The sequence below is a fragment of the Schistocerca gregaria genome, chromosome X, assembly GCF_023897955.1.
Source record: "Schistocerca gregaria isolate iqSchGreg1 chromosome X, iqSchGreg1.2, whole genome shotgun sequence".
Lineage (NCBI taxonomy): Eukaryota > Metazoa > Arthropoda > Insecta > Orthoptera > Acrididae > Schistocerca > Schistocerca gregaria.
Window position 1 is genome coordinate 724,472,146 of NC_064931.1, and position 15,725 is coordinate 724,487,870.

Consider the following 15,725-nt stretch of genomic DNA (forward strand, 5'->3'; position numbering starts at 1 on the left):
TCAGGGTGACTGACTCCCCCATGTTTTATGTAAACTATTAGCCAGTTACATTTCACTGTGTCTTCCTTTTAGCTCTTCTGTGGTTTTATATCTGTTTTAATTCTTCCATACATTCTCAGTTGTCTTTAGGCATGTGAGATAGAGTAATTGTGTGACTCAACACGAGTGAGGTGGGAGTAAGTGAATGAGTGTCATTTTATAGCTTTCCTTGTCGCTTTGTGCAACAAGTTTAGAGATTTAATTCACATTCATTTGTTTTAATGAGTGCAAGGGCACTGATAACCTCATCATTGAGTGCTCATAAGTTCCAAACACACACACACCATCTTGTGGTTCATTATGGCCACTGACTGTCTTGAAATCAACACTGTGATTCAGGAAAACTTCAAAAATACAATGTATTATGCAATCTCAAAACTTAAAATAACTTAACAGGAATGCAGCCGGGTAAAGTCATTGACAACCACCGATATTTTGACAGGAGCACACTGACTTACGTCAGAAGTTATTGATAGTGAAATTAGTAATCAGTGGGTGAAATAGCATTACCTCTGCCCCTCTGGTTCTTGACAAGGGATGAGGAGGGTGTGTGTGTGTGTGTGTGTGTGTGTGTGTGTGTGTGTGAGAGAGAGAGAGAGAGAGAGAGAGAGAGAGAGAGAGAGAGAGAGAAGGATTCCATGCAGAATTTAAACAAAAATCACCATCTCTATTTATAAAGTAACTTGCTAATTTAATATCAACAGCTTCCTTAATAACACTATCCATATAGTTCGAAGTGCATGCCAAAATCTCCATGTTGTTATATTCCATAGGATCACAAGTACCAAGATAATGTCCTTCAATGGCAGATTTGCTCGGCTGTTGTCAGCAGTGCAGTGCAGATGTAGTGTTGCCTGTCTGATTCGGCAAATCGCAGGATTGATGCTGACTCCACAAATTTGTTGAGATAAAGACTAATAACTTCGTGAAGAAAAGTTCCTTGTCACAGGAGACAGTCAATGGTCTTAACACTTATTGTGCAGTTTCCCGTAGGTTATATGGCCTCCCTAAGGTCCACATGGAATGGGCTCCTCCTCTTTGTTCAATTGTGAGTAACATTGGTGCTCCAACATGTTGTATAGCAAAAGACCTTGCTACTATGTTGGTTGGTCTGAGCACCACATTAAGAACTTGGCAGATTCATTATGTCAATTAGAGGGAATGCGATTGAATTACTCTGATATTCTAGTAAGTTTTGATGGAGTCTCTCTCTTCACTCAACTTCCTCTTTCTAATTTGTTATGGTTGATTGGGGTTAGGTTTGATACTGAATTAACAAACCTATTTAGACATGTCTTGACTTCCACTTACTTTTTATTCAATGACCTGTATTACAAGCAGACAGATGGAGTTGCGACGGGAAGCCTGTTGTCATCTATTCTTGCCAATTCGTTTATGAAAGTCTTTGAGGAACATGCCTTGGTGGTGGCAGTTTTAAATTCTGTGTGATTTTTTTTTCAGAAATAATGGGCAATACTTTTGTTGTTTGGCCACAAGGCATGAGAATTTGAATGACTTTTTAGAACACCTGCATTCAGCCCACCCGAATATTTGTTCGACAGTGGAGGTGGAAAAGGATGGCTGTCTTCCCTTCCTTGATGTGTTGGTCAGGTGGAAGAGTGATGGTACGTTGGGGCATGCCATTTATAAGAAGCCTACTCTCACTGATTTGTATCTGCTGCCTGGTCGTTGTCACCATACAGCTTAGTGTGAAGGGGTACTTTGTACATTGGTTCACTAGGCATGGCCTGCATCTCAATAGGTATGGGAAGGGGAGGCTGACTAAGCTTATAGGTGACAGTGTAGTGGGTGGTGGTGGTGGTAGTGGTATCACTCATGGAAAAATTCCTGTAGCAGTTGGTGTTAGAGCTGCACCTTTTTTAGACTGAAGTCAGCTGATAGGTGTACTTGCTTAAAGGAAGTGCCTCTAACTAAGGGCTCACCTCCAGAGGATGTAATGTTTCCAAGTAGAGAAGGAATTAGCATATTTCATCAAAATATAAGAGGTATTAGAGATAAAGTTAGTGAACTGCTAATAGATGTTAACTCTGAAATTATTGGTATATCAGAGCACAACTTAAATAATTTGATAATTCAGAGGCTTCCTTTACCAGGGTACAGGTTAGCTGGCTGTTTCTCAAGGAGTTCCTTGCGGGGTGGGGGAGTGGCTCTGTACATAAAAAAACAGTATTTCATTTGAGTCCACAGACGTATCATGACACTGCACTGAACAGATATTTGAAAGTTGTGCAGCATTAGTTGAATTTAGTGAAACTAAACTTCTAATTGCTGTTGTTTATAGGTCCCCTAACTCCGACTTCAGAGCATTTTTCCTTAACTATAGAGGGTTCTTGATTCACTTTGTAGGAAGTACCAGAAAGTAGTTATATTTGGTGACTTCAATATTAATTTTGTGTATGATGGTGCAAGAAAAAGGATGTTGGTATATCTCCTAAATTCATATGATCTGATGCAAACTGTGTTTTTTCCAACTAGGGTGCAGGGGAACAGTAGCACAGTCATAGACAATATTTTTATTCATTCTTCATTACTAAATGGGCATTCTGTTAGTAAAAGGATGAATGGCCTTTCAGACCATGATGCACAAATTTCAACACTAAAAGGTTTTTGTACTCAAACCAATGTCGTATTTAATTACAAACTACATAGGAAAGTTAATCCAACAGCAATAGAGAGTTTTTCAAAAGTCGTCAAGGAACAAGAGTGGCAAGATGTTTATAGTGCCGATAATATAGATGATAAATACAACGCTTTTCCATAACACATTTCTCATGCTCTTTGAGAGTTGCTTTCCATTAGAACATTCTAAACGGGGTACTAGCAGTAATGGACAGCCCGGTTGGCTGACTAGTGGGATAAGGATATCATATAGAACAAAGCGGGAATTATATCAAAATGTTAGTAGTAGTCACAATCACGCTACAGTAGCCCATTACAAACAGTATTGTAAGGTGCTTAAAAATGTTACTAGAAAATTAAAGAGTATGTGGTATGCAAAGAGAATAGCTCATTCACAGGATAATATTAAAGCCATATGGTCAGTTGTGAAGGAAGTGTCTGGTCAGCAGCACAAGGTTGATGATATAAAGACAGTTCACAGTAATAATATTTCTGTTACTAATAAATCAGATATATGTACAGTATTTGACCACACTGTATGGTCTCCTTCCCCAAACAACCAACCAACCAACCAACCAACCTGCTTTTCCCTCATACATTTCATCCATGTCTGTTTTTGCTACTAATAGGAATATGCTCACTATAAAAAACTTCTGGCGTTCTACGGATCGGAGCGTGGAATGTCAGATCCCTTAATCGGGCAGGTAGGTTAGAAAATTTAAAAAGGGAAATGGATAGGTTAAAGTTAGATATAGTGGGAATTAGTGAAGTTCGGTGGCAGGAGGAACAAGACTTCTGGTCAGGTGATTACAGGGTTATAAACACAAAATCAAATAGGGGTAATGCAGGAGTAGGTTTAAGAATGAATAGGAAAATAGGAATGCGGGTAAGCTACTACAAACAGCATAGTGAACGCATTATTGTGGCCAAGATAGATACGAAGCCCACACCTACTACAGTAGTACAAGTTTATATGCCAACTAGCTCTGCAGATGACGAAGAAATTGAAGAAATGTACGATGAAATAAAAGAAATTATTCAGATAGTGAAGGGAGGCGAAAATTTAATAGTAATGGGTGACTGGAATTCGAGTGTAGGAAAAGGGAGAGAAGGAAACATAGTAGGTGAATATGGATTGGGGCTAAGAAATGAAAGAGGAAGCCGCCTAGTAGAATTTTGTACAGAGCACAACTTAGTCATAGGTAACACTTGGTTTAAGAATCATGAAAGAAGGTTGTATACGTGGAAGAACCCTGGAGATACTAAAAGGTATCAGATAGATTATATAATGGTAAGACAGAGATTTAGGAACCAGGTTTTAAGTTGTAAGACATTTCCAGGGGCAGATGTGGACTCTGACCACAATCTATTGGTTATGACCTGTAGATTAAAACTGAAGAAACTGCAAAAATGTGGGAAATTAAGGAGATGGGACCTGGATAAACTGAAAGAACCAGAGGTTGTACAGAGTTTCAGGGAGAGCATAAGGGAACAATTGACAGGAATAGGCGAAAGAAATACAGTAGAAGAAGAATGGGTAGCTCTGAGGGATGAAGTAGTGAAGGCAGCAGAGGATAAAGTAGGTAAAAAGACGAGGGCTGCTAGAAATCCTTGGGTAACAGAAGAAATATTGAATTTAATTGATGAAAGGAGAAAATATAAAAATGCAGTAAATGCAGCAGGCAAAAAGGAATACAAACGTCTCAAAAATGAGATCGAGAGGAAGTGCAAAATGGCTAAACAGGGATGGCTAGAGGATAAATGTAAGGATGTAGAGGCTTATCTCACTAGGGGTAAGATAGATACTGCCTACAGGAAAATTAAAGAGACCTTTGGAGAGAAGAGAACCACGTGTATGAATATCAAGAGCTCAGATGACAACCCAGTTCTAAGCAAAGAAGGGAAGGCAGAAAGGTGGAAGGAGTATATAGAAGGTTTATACAAGGGTGATGTACTTGAGGACAATATTATGGAAATGGAAGAGGATGTAGATGAAGACGAAATGGGTGATACGATATTGCGTGAAGAGTTTGACAGAGCACTGAAAGACCTGAGTCGGAACAAGGCCCCCGGAGTAGACAACATTCCATTAGAACTACTGACGGCCTTGGGAGAGCCAGTCATGACAAAACTCTACCAGCTGGTGAGCAAGATGTATGAGACAGGCCAAATACCCTCAGACTTCAAGAAGAATATAATAATTCCAATCCCAAAGAAAGCAGGTGCTGACAGATGTGAAAATTACCGAACTATCAGTTTAATAAGTCACAGCTGCAAAATACTAACGCGAATTCTTTACAGACGAATGGAAAAACTGATAGATGCGGACCTCGGGGAGGATCAGTTTGGATTCCGTCGAAATGTTGGAACACGTGAGGCAATACTGACCTTACGACTTATCTTAGAAGAAAGATTAAGAAAAGGCAAACCTACGTTTCTAGCATTTGTAGACTTAGAGAAAGCTTTTGACAATGTTGACTGGAATACTCTTTTTCAAATTCTAAAGGTGGCAGGGGTAAAATACAGGGAGCGAAAGGCTATTTACAATTTGTACAGAAACCAGATGGCAGTCATAAGAGTCGAGGGGCATGAAAGGGAAGCAGTGGTTGGGAAAGGAGTGAGACAGGGGTGTAGCCTCTCCCCGATGTTATTCAATCTGTATATTGAGCAAGCAGTAAAGGAAACAAAAGAAAAATTTGGAGTAGGTATTAAAATTCATGGAGACGAAGTAAAAACTTTGAGGTTCGCCGATGACATTGTAATTCTGTCAGAGACGGCAAAGGACTTGGAAGAGCAGTTGAACGGAATGGACAGTGTCTTGAAAGGAGGATATAAGATGAACATCAACAAAAGCAAAACGAGGATAATGGAATGTAGTCCAATTAAATCGGGTGATGCTGAGGGAATTAGATTAGGAAATGAGATACTTAAAGTAGTAAAGGAGTTTTGCTATTTAGGAAGTAAAATAACTGATGATGGTCAAAGTAGAGAGGATATAAAATGTAGACTGGCAATGGCAAGGAAAGCGTTTCTGAAGAAGAGAAATTTGTTAACATCGAATATAGATTTAAGTGTCAGGAAGTCATTTCTGAAAATATTTGTTTGGAGTGTAGCCATGTATGGAAGTGAAACATGGACGATAACTAGTTTGGACAAGAAGAGAATAGAAGCTTTCGAAATGTGGTGCTACAGAAGAATACTGAAGATAAGGTGGATAGATCACGTAACTAATGAGGAGGTATTGAATAGGATTGGGGAGAAGAGAAGTTTATGGCACAACTTGACTAGAAGAAGGGATCGGTTGGTAGGACATGTTTTGAGGCATCAAGGGATCACAAATTTAGCATTGGAGGGCAGTGTGGAGGGTAAAAATCGTAGAGGGAGACCGAGAGATGAGTACACTAAGCAGATTCAGAAGGATGTAGGTTGCAGTAGGTACTGGGAGATGAAGAAGCTTGCACAGGATAGAGTAGCATGGAGAGCTGCATCAAACCAGTCTCAGGACTGAAGACCACAACAACAACAACAACAAAAAACTTCTGCTTGGGGCCTCTGGTGACCCTCTCAGCTTAGTGTTCCAAGCAGCCACTACTAATTATTATGGGTCCTGTATAGAAATCTCTCAGCTTAGTGCCCCAAGAAGCAGTTTGTGCTCGGCTCTGTGACCCCCCTGCTCCTACCCACTTTGGCACAAAGCACAGCTGATTCTCCTTTTGTAACCTCACAATATTTAACACTTCAGGTGCTGGCATAACAAAATGTAACATTTATTTGCTTCCTTCAGCTATCAATTCCAGCTACAATGTCTGCCTTCTGCAGTATCACATACACAGCTTGCCTCCTTTACCCCACAACTTCCCACCAAGTGCACTAAGAGAAAGTTCAGAGATAACATTTCAATCAAATAGGTATATATCATTGTAAAAGATAATTGATAAATATTTAGCATAAGTTGATAAATTTAAGTTTACAGATTTTTGTGTTAAAACTTCAAACAATGGAAAGTCCAGGTTGGAATATCAACAATATTAGGAGGAGGATAGATTGCTACTCACCATAAAGATGACACTCTGAGTTGCATAGGTGTAACTATAAAGCTGTTACACATTTAGTTTTCAGCCAAAGCTTTCTTCAGAAAAGGAAACATGCACATTCACACAAACACGCATACCTCATTCACGTGACACTATCTCCGGCAACTCCAACCAGAAAGCCAATGCACGTTTGTGAAACTTAAAGACAAGTCTGAAACTATACTGTCTTTGGCACTATTGTTGTAGTTGTAATCATGTGATTTGTATTTTCATTTGTCTTTCCTCAGCTCATGTGATCGACCAAGAGTGGTTGAAGCCTTGAGAGGGAAGGAAATAGTAGATATAGCGTGCGGTGGGGCTCACTCTGCTGCTATAACAAGTCGTCGTGAAGTGTACACGTGGGGGAAGGGCCGTTATGGTCGCTTGGGTCATGGAGACAGTGAAGATCAGCTAAAACCAAAATTGGTAAGACATAATTTTCAAATATAAGAGCTTAGGCTTTTGTGGCCAGAGTCTACATCAAGAAAAATTTTCTGTATATGTGACCATCTCACATATAATAAAAGTACCAAGGTTTTGGTTGCTATTGCAGGCAGACTTAATAAAGGTAATGAACGTTGCCTGCAATAGCATTCAAGACATTAGTAGTTTTATTATATATGATGTGGTTACACACACAGAAGGATTTTGTTAAAATCATTTCCAAACTTTCAAATTATTTTAAATTATTTCTCTTCTACACATACTAACATTTTTGTGCTTTCAACATCATGCAGCCTGATTTTCCTTTCTTTTTAAGTGTTTGCAAGTGGTTTTGTCACCACAGATTTGCAGATCTGTTGGCAAGCTACTCTCAGCTATTTGTTACTGTAATTCCAATTTCTGTGTTGTTTTCATTTCTCTTAGATTTGATTTTTTACCACTTATGTTTTTTATATGTATTAAGACTACTCGGAGGGACTATAACATAGTTGTAGAAAGTGATGTACATTTGATGATACTGCTAACCCCTGTGGATTATGTGCATCATCTTACAGTACATTGGAAGGAAGAATTTTAAATTAACATTGATAACAGTGTTTCAGATTTTTTATGAATAGCTGTAACCTTGTAGGAAAAAACACTGATTTTATCTAAATATTAAAGGGGGAAAACAACCAGTTGATAATGTAGCTGTATCCAAATAAAAGCTCCAAAACATATGTTTATTAAAGATACTGATGCTCTTAAAAGGTAGCCATATTTACATTTTAAACACTTCTGATACTCTATAAGGAGCAGTACATAATATTTCAGCTCAGCCACTATGCATTTCATTAATTATGCCATTCAGGATAGTGATCCTCAATCACTGTACCACTGTCTCCAAGGTTGTGCAGGAACAAGCACTCTGTTAGGCAGGCCTTGTTATGCCCTGGACTATGGCTCAAACAGAATGGTGGATGGCATATCAGTTTTAGGTGAGAAGATGAGTTAGGACCAGCCTCGAAAGAAAGTCTGAGAAAATTATTGTGCCTTTGGCACTTCAAACTGAAATAAAGTTCTGTATTCTGGCTCTACACAGGTGAGTGGGGCCCAATCAACCACCATGTCATCGTCTGCCAGTGGCATCACTGGATGCAATACGGAGGCTCAAGAGGCCAACAAACCACTCTCCTGGCAGTCGTTGGGTTTCTCAACCTTGGAATCGCTATTAATTGGTCAAGTAGCTACTCAGTTTGACTCACGAGGCTGAGTGCACACCTGTCCGGTCCTGCCACCAACCAAAAATCCCTGGCAGTACTAGGAATCAAACTTGTCTTTTCCACACAGCAGTTGCCCTGCTGACCACTCAGCTATGGAAGCAGACTATCTTCCCAAAGAGCTGTGCACAAATGCAAAACGAACCTTACAGAGTGATGGTAGTACATCAACTGACCAACTGTCGCTCTATGTTGATACTGCAACTGACTATTACAGCCTGTGCATTATGGAGAGGTTGTGTTCTTTTTTTTTCTGATGATGCGTGGTTGTGTTTATTGGAGTATGTGAATTTGCTGAACAACTGATATTGAAATTCTGCAAATCCTCGTGAGTCCACTGAGAGCTTCTCTGTGATGTGAAAAGAGGAATGTGGTGTACAGTTTGTGTAACATGAGTTACTGGACCAAACTTTCTTCCACCAAACCATAACTTATAGCTTAGAAATAGTGAAAAGATCTACTGCTGTTTTATGGAGGACTCGCAAGAGTGCACAATGCTATTACATCTCTGTGATAATAGCATGAGATGTTTTTGATGATACGGTAGATGTGCAAAAGCTCTGGGGTGTGTGTGTGTGTGTGTGTGTGTGTGTGTGTGTGTGTGTGTGTGTGTGTGATAAGGGGCACAGACAGCATAGGAGTAGGACTAGCTCCAAGTGATTAGGAATGTATACTTCATACTAATTTCACATTCTATTCATCTTGCCTTTGCCATTTAGGTGCATTTCATTCTAGTAAAAATATTTCTCCCTATCAGAACAGTTAGGAGAAACGAAATACACAGCTGTAAATAAATAGTACATGCCTTTAGAGGTTCCCAGTTCACTCAAGATTTATTGTTGCAACAGTGCATATGGAGTACGTGAAATGATTACATTTGCAGATCAGTAGCACAGGTGGTTCAGAGGTATCAGATGTCAACCCAAGATGAAACACCCATATTAGTACGTGGTGTAGCCTCCATCGACAGTGAAGGTGCTGACTCTGGCATCCAGCTGATCATACAGAAGGTGAATATTGTCTGAGAACCTGTTCACGAAGATGTGTAAGAGTTGTTGATTGACGAGTTGCTTAAGTCACTTCTCGACCCATCTTCCCACATGTGCCCAACTAGAGACAAGTCCAGAGATCATGCTGGCCAGGGAAGTTGTACATTGAATTTCACGGGCAGTGTGTAGGCGAAAATTATCCTGTTGGAACAACACATCACCTTCCTTGGCAAATGAACAGGTCTAACAACATTCTGCACGCACTGAGTGCTGGGTAGCATCTCTCCAGAAACACGAAAGTTCAATGAACGTTGTAACTTATCGCACTCCAGACCATAAGGCCTTGGGTGGGGTCTGTGTGTCTTAGACGAATGCACTTCGTGAGACAGTACTCAGCAGGTCTGCATTGTACATGAAACGATGATCACTTGCATGCCGGCAAAATCTTTTATCATCATTGAAGACTGTGGCACACCACTCCATTTTCCAAGTGATCCTTGGCACTGGTTGAGCCATCCTTGTTGTTGCACTGTGACATGAATAGAAAAGAGGCTAGAGGTGTGTCTGCCTGTAGCTCCACTGCTAATAACTGGTTTGCAACAGTTTGTGTTGACACAGCTGGGCTTATATGCCCTCTTATCTGTACTGTGGTAGTTGTATGATCTGCCACTACTGCCCTTACAATACAACAATCCTGGTGGGCCTCTGTTCTGTGTGGACATTCAGAACCTGAATGTTCATGTGACCACTGATACCAGCATCGTTGCACATGTGACGCAGCACATCCGACTCGTGTGGTAATTGTCATAAATGACCATCCTGCCACTCAGCTAGCTACAATTTGACCTCTTTCAACTCGCTCAGTTGGCTGCAGGAAGCACAAGTGCGTCCTCGTGGCATGATTGCCTGGTTACTTCACACATTTGCACTACACTGAGCCTTGTGGCTGTGAGCATTGCCTGTTACAGGGTAGACATAGATGGTGCTCTTTTAGCTATGTTTGCTTCCATTCCATAATGTCATATGGGATTATTTTTTGGGGTAATTCATCAAGCCAAGCTAAAGTCTTCCGGGCACAAAAATGTGCAGTAAGAGTTAATGTGGTGTGAGCTCAAGAACATCTTGCAGAAGCCTGTTTAGGGAACTAGGGATACTAACTACTGCTTCCCAATATATTTATTCCTTAATGAAATTTGCCATTAAAAATATATCACTTTTTCAAACCAACAGCTCTATTCATGGAATAAATACTAGAAATAAGAATAAACTTCACAAGGATTTAAGGCACTTACTCTTGTACAAAAAGGTGTGCATTATTCAGGAACACACATTTCCAATAACTTGCCAACAGCCATAAAAAGCTTAACAACCAATGAAATTCCATTTAAGACAAGCCTAAAGGATTTATTGGTGGCCAAATCCTTCTACTCCATTGATGAATTTCTCCGTACAATCTAACTTCCACACCATTTCAGTGCAGTAATGTGTTCATTGTAAATAAGTATTATAGTAGTTCTATTACATGTTCATTACCTTATAAATTAAAAAAAACTTTTTAATTTTAAATTCAGTGCATTAGTGTTTGTAAAGTGATTCTTTCATACAGTGTTCGTTAAAAAAATGACGAACATTCCACTTGGGACCTGTGGAAGGTACAGCTTATTTGCTTCAGTTGTAAATATTTGTCATGTATTATTGTTTTTCTGGCATGTTCTACATCTTGGAGGACCACCTCACTATGGATCAATTGGAATGAAAGTAAATCTAATCTAATCATGAAAAGAGACTGTATGTTATCTGAATTTAAGTTCAGAATGGTGTCAGGATGCCCATTGAAGGGCAAGTTCAGGAGAACTTATGTTGGGTAGGAGAATCTACACTCCTGGAAATGGAAAAAAGAACACATTGACACCGGTGTGTCAGACCCACCATACTTGCTCCGGACACTGCGAGAGGGCTGTACAAGCAATGATCACACGCACGGCACAGTGGACACACCAGGAACCGCGGTGTTGGCCGTCGAATGGCGCTAGCTGCGCAGCATTTGTGCACCGCCGCCGTCAGTGTCAGCCAGTTTGCCGTGGCATACGGAGCTCCATCGCAGTCTTTAACACTGGTAGCATGCCGCGACAGCGTGGACGTGAACCCTACGTGCAGTTGACGGACTTTGAGCGAGGACTTGTAGTGGGCATGCGGGAGGCCGGGTGGACGTACCGCCGAATTGCTCAACACGTGGGGCGTGAGGTCTCCACAGTACATCGATGTTGTCGCCAGTGGTCGGCTGAAGGTGCACGTGCCCGTCGACCTGGGACCGGACCGCAGCGACGCACGGATGCACGCCAAGACCGTAGGATCCTACGCAGTGCCGTAGGGGACTGCACCGCCACTTCCCAGCAAATTAGGGACACTGTTGCTCCTGGGGTATCGGCGAGGACCATTCGCAACCGTCTCCATGAAGCTGGGCTACGGTCCCGCACACCGTTAGGCCGTCTTCCGCTCACGCCCCAACATCGTTCAGCCCGCCTCCAGTGGTGTCGCGACAGGCGTGAATGGAGGGACGAATGGAGACGTGTCGTCTTCAGCGATGAGAGTCGCTTCTGCCTTGGTGCCAATGATGGTCGTATGCGTGTTTGGCGCCGTGCAGGTGAGCGCCACAATCAGGACTACATACTACTGAGGCACACAGGGCCAACACCCGGTATCATGGTGTGGGGAGCGATCTCCTACACTGGCCTTACACCTCTGGTGATCGTCGAGGGGACACTGAATAGTGCACGGTACATCCAAACCGTCATCGAACCCATCGTTCTACCATTCCTAGACCGGCAAGGGAACTTGCTGTTCCAACAGGACATTGCACGTCCGCATGTATCCCGTGCCACCCAACGTGCTCTAGAAGGTGTAAGTCAACTACCCTGGCCAGCAAGATCTCCGGATCTGTCCCCCATTGAGCATGTTTGGGACTGGATGAAGCGTTGTCTCACGCGGTCTGCACGTCCAGCACGAACGCTGGTCCAACTGAGGCGCCAGGTGGAAATGGCATGGCAAGCCGTTCCACAGGACTACATCCAGCATCTCTACGATCGTCTCCATGGGAGAATAGCAGCCTGCATTGCTGCGAAAGGTGGATATACACTGTACTAGTGCCGACATTGTGCCTGCTCTGTTGCCTGTGTCTATGTGCCTGTGGTTCTGTCAGTGTGATCATGTGATGTATCTGACCCAAGGAATGTGTCAATAAAGTTTCCCCTTCCTGGGACAATGAATTCACGGTGTTCTTATTTCAATTTCCAGGAGTGTAAATAGACTGTGTTGTGTAGCAGGCACTTAAGTCCCTTGAGTTATGCCGTAGTGTAGGTTGGTTCAGCTTGAGCACTCAGGCGCCCACGGTCAGTGGTGGACAAACGGGTGTTGTACAGGCAGGCAGGCAGCTGTGCTATAGCATACTCGGCTCTACTGCCAAATTTAAACTACATGACCAGACAGGATAATCAATTCCTTATGTGATGGAGGAGGCTGGAATTGGAACCTAGAAACTATCATTAATGAAATACAGATCAGAAAGTTATGTGAGTAAAGGATGATTCTGATAAAATGAATTGTATCCACGTTGCACCTAAAGTTTAAGAAGGCTGTTCTTAATTTTCCATAACAAATATAAATGAAGAAAACAATCAAGGTAGCAATTCGAAACATTAAAAAGTGAAAAATATAGACACTTCTGGATTTCAAAATGTTTATACCAATCAAGAGTTATTAGTTTCAAATAAAACTCATGTCTTGGTGAATCATAATGGGCAAACAGAAAAGAATGCAGTAACATTACAGAAAATATATTGCAACTTGTCACATGCGGAATTTCAAATGTGAGTTTTCAGTGAATAGTGCACTTGCGTAAAAGTAATGCATTGCAATTAGGCATGTTGGAAGTTGTCATTTTGATCTTAGTCAGTCTGCTCGTTTTAAGGGGAATCATTTTGCAAAATTTTTGAGAAGATGGTGTAATAGAATTCTTTTCGCTTTGTATTTAATAACTTTCTGAACCATTGGAATCTTTACTGGTAAGTAATGGTGGTCACTTTTTCTTTCAGTTTTGTAACTATGTACTTTACTGTTCTTTTGAAATTGTGTTTGATTATACTGTGAAGATACTATAAGAATGCTTGACTCCTTGAAGATGCACATACACATGTTGTGTGGATGAACATTATCTTCACTGCTCATTTTTGTGCACACAATACTTTCCTTCTAAGTAATGAATTACCCCATAAAGTTATGCCTTAAGATGTATCTTAAGTTACTGATGTGTTTATTTCTGAAACAAGCAATTATATGAAGAGCAAAAGTTGCTGAACATGGGTGTCTGAGGAGCTCAGTGATGTGGGTGTTCTTTCCCCCCAAGTTCATATTTCCATAATATGTACATCCAAAAAGTCTGAGCATATTGCCATATTCATTCACTGACTTCATTTCATGTCCTATATTAACAGTTGGTTTTATTATGTTTACTATACACAGTGTTTTTTTTCTAAATTTAAACAAGAATAAATTCATAGAGAACCACTTAATAATTCTTTGAAAATATAATAAATAGTGTCCTCTGTTGCTGTCTTTCTAATAAAATCAGTTACAACACTTGTGCCATCTACAGAAAGTATCCTCTCTCATGATGTATGTTAAGGGTGTTGATGGCAGAGGGCATGGGTCATATTTCAGTGGTGCCAGTTGGGTCTAACAGCAGATCAGCTTTCACTAGGCATGACCTTGCACCTCAGTAGGTATGGGAAGGGAAGGCTGGCAAAGTTTATAGGTGGCAGTGTAGTGAGTGGTGGTGGGATCACTCATGGAAAAATTCCTACAGTAGATGGTGTTAGAGGTGCACCTTTTTTAGATTAAAGTCAGCTGATAGGTATACCTGCTTAAAGGAAGTGCCTCTAACTCGGGGCTCACCTTCAGAGGATGTCATGTTTCCAAGAAGAGAAGGAATTAGCATATTTCATCAAAATATAAGAGGTATTAGAGATAAAGTTAGTGTACAGCTAATAGATGTTAACTCTGAAATTATTGGTATATCAGAGCACCACTTAAATAATTTGATAATTCAGAGGCTTCCTTTACCAGGCTACAGATTAGCTGACTATTTCTCAGGGAGTTCCTTTCGGGGTGGGGGAGTGGCTCTGTACGTAAAAAACAGTATTCCTTTTGAGTCCATAGACCTATCACGGCACTGCACTGAACTCATAATTGAATGAATGTTGTGCAGGGGCAGTCGAATTCAATGAAACTAAACTTCTAACAGTTGTTGTTTATAGGTCCCCTAACTCTGACTTCAGAGCGTTTCTGCCCAAGATAGAGAGGGCTCTTAATTGACTTTGTGGGAAGTACCAGAAGTTAGTTATATGCAGTGACTTCAATATAAATCTTGTGTATGATGGTGCAAGAAAAAGGATGTTGGTAGATCTTCTAAATTCGTATGATCTGATGCAGACTGTGTTTTTTTTTCCAGTCAGGGTGCAGGGGAACAGTAGCACAGTCATAGACAATATTTTTATTCATTCTTCATTACTAGATGGGCATTCTGTTAGTAAAAGGGTGAATGGCCTTTCAGACCATGATGCACAAATTTTAACACTAAAAGGCTTTAGTACTCAAACAAATCTCACATGTAATTACAAACTATGTAGGAAAGTTAATGCAACAACAATGGAGATTTTTTTAAACCTAGTCAAGGAACAAGAGTGGCAGGATGTTTATAGTGCCGATAACATAGATGATAAATATAATGCTTTCCTTGATACATTTCTCATGCTCTTTGAGAGTCGCTTTCCCTTAGAACACACTAAATGGGGCACTAGCAGTAATAGGCAGCTGTGGTGGCTGACTAGCAAGATAAGCATATCATGTAGAACAAAGCGGGAATTATATCAAAATGTTAGAAGTAGTCACAATCAAGCTACAGTATCCCATTACAAACAGTATTGTAAGGTGCTTAAAAATGTTACTAGAAAAGCAAAGAGTATGTGGTATGCAAAGAGAATAGCTCATTCACAGGATAAAATTAAAACCATACGGTGAGTTGTGAAGGAAGTGTCTGGTCAGCAGCACAAGGTCGATGAGATAGTCAGTTCACAGTCAAAATATTTCTGTTACTGATAACTCAGATTATGTACAGTATTTAACAATCATTTTCTGAGCATTTCTGGTGAATAAAATAAAAATTTAGCTTCTACAGGGAATCATATAACTCTCTTGGAAAATGCCTTTCCGTGATTGATGTCTGA

At 40.7% G+C, this 15,725-nt stretch overlaps 1 protein-coding gene across 2 annotated transcripts in view; it reads left to right on the plus strand.

Moving 5' to 3' along the window:
* Window positions 1-15,725, plus strand: part of LOC126297739 (E3 ubiquitin-protein ligase HERC2) — a 752,343-nt gene that overhangs the window by 612,152 nt on the left and 124,466 nt on the right. For both annotated transcript variants that reach the window (XM_049988889.1, XM_049988890.1), the window contains one exon: window positions 7,001-7,178. In XM_049988889.1, the coding sequence (XP_049844846.1) occupies window positions 7,001-7,178 (178 nt within the window). The remainder of the gene's footprint in view (window positions 1-7,000; window positions 7,179-15,725) is intronic.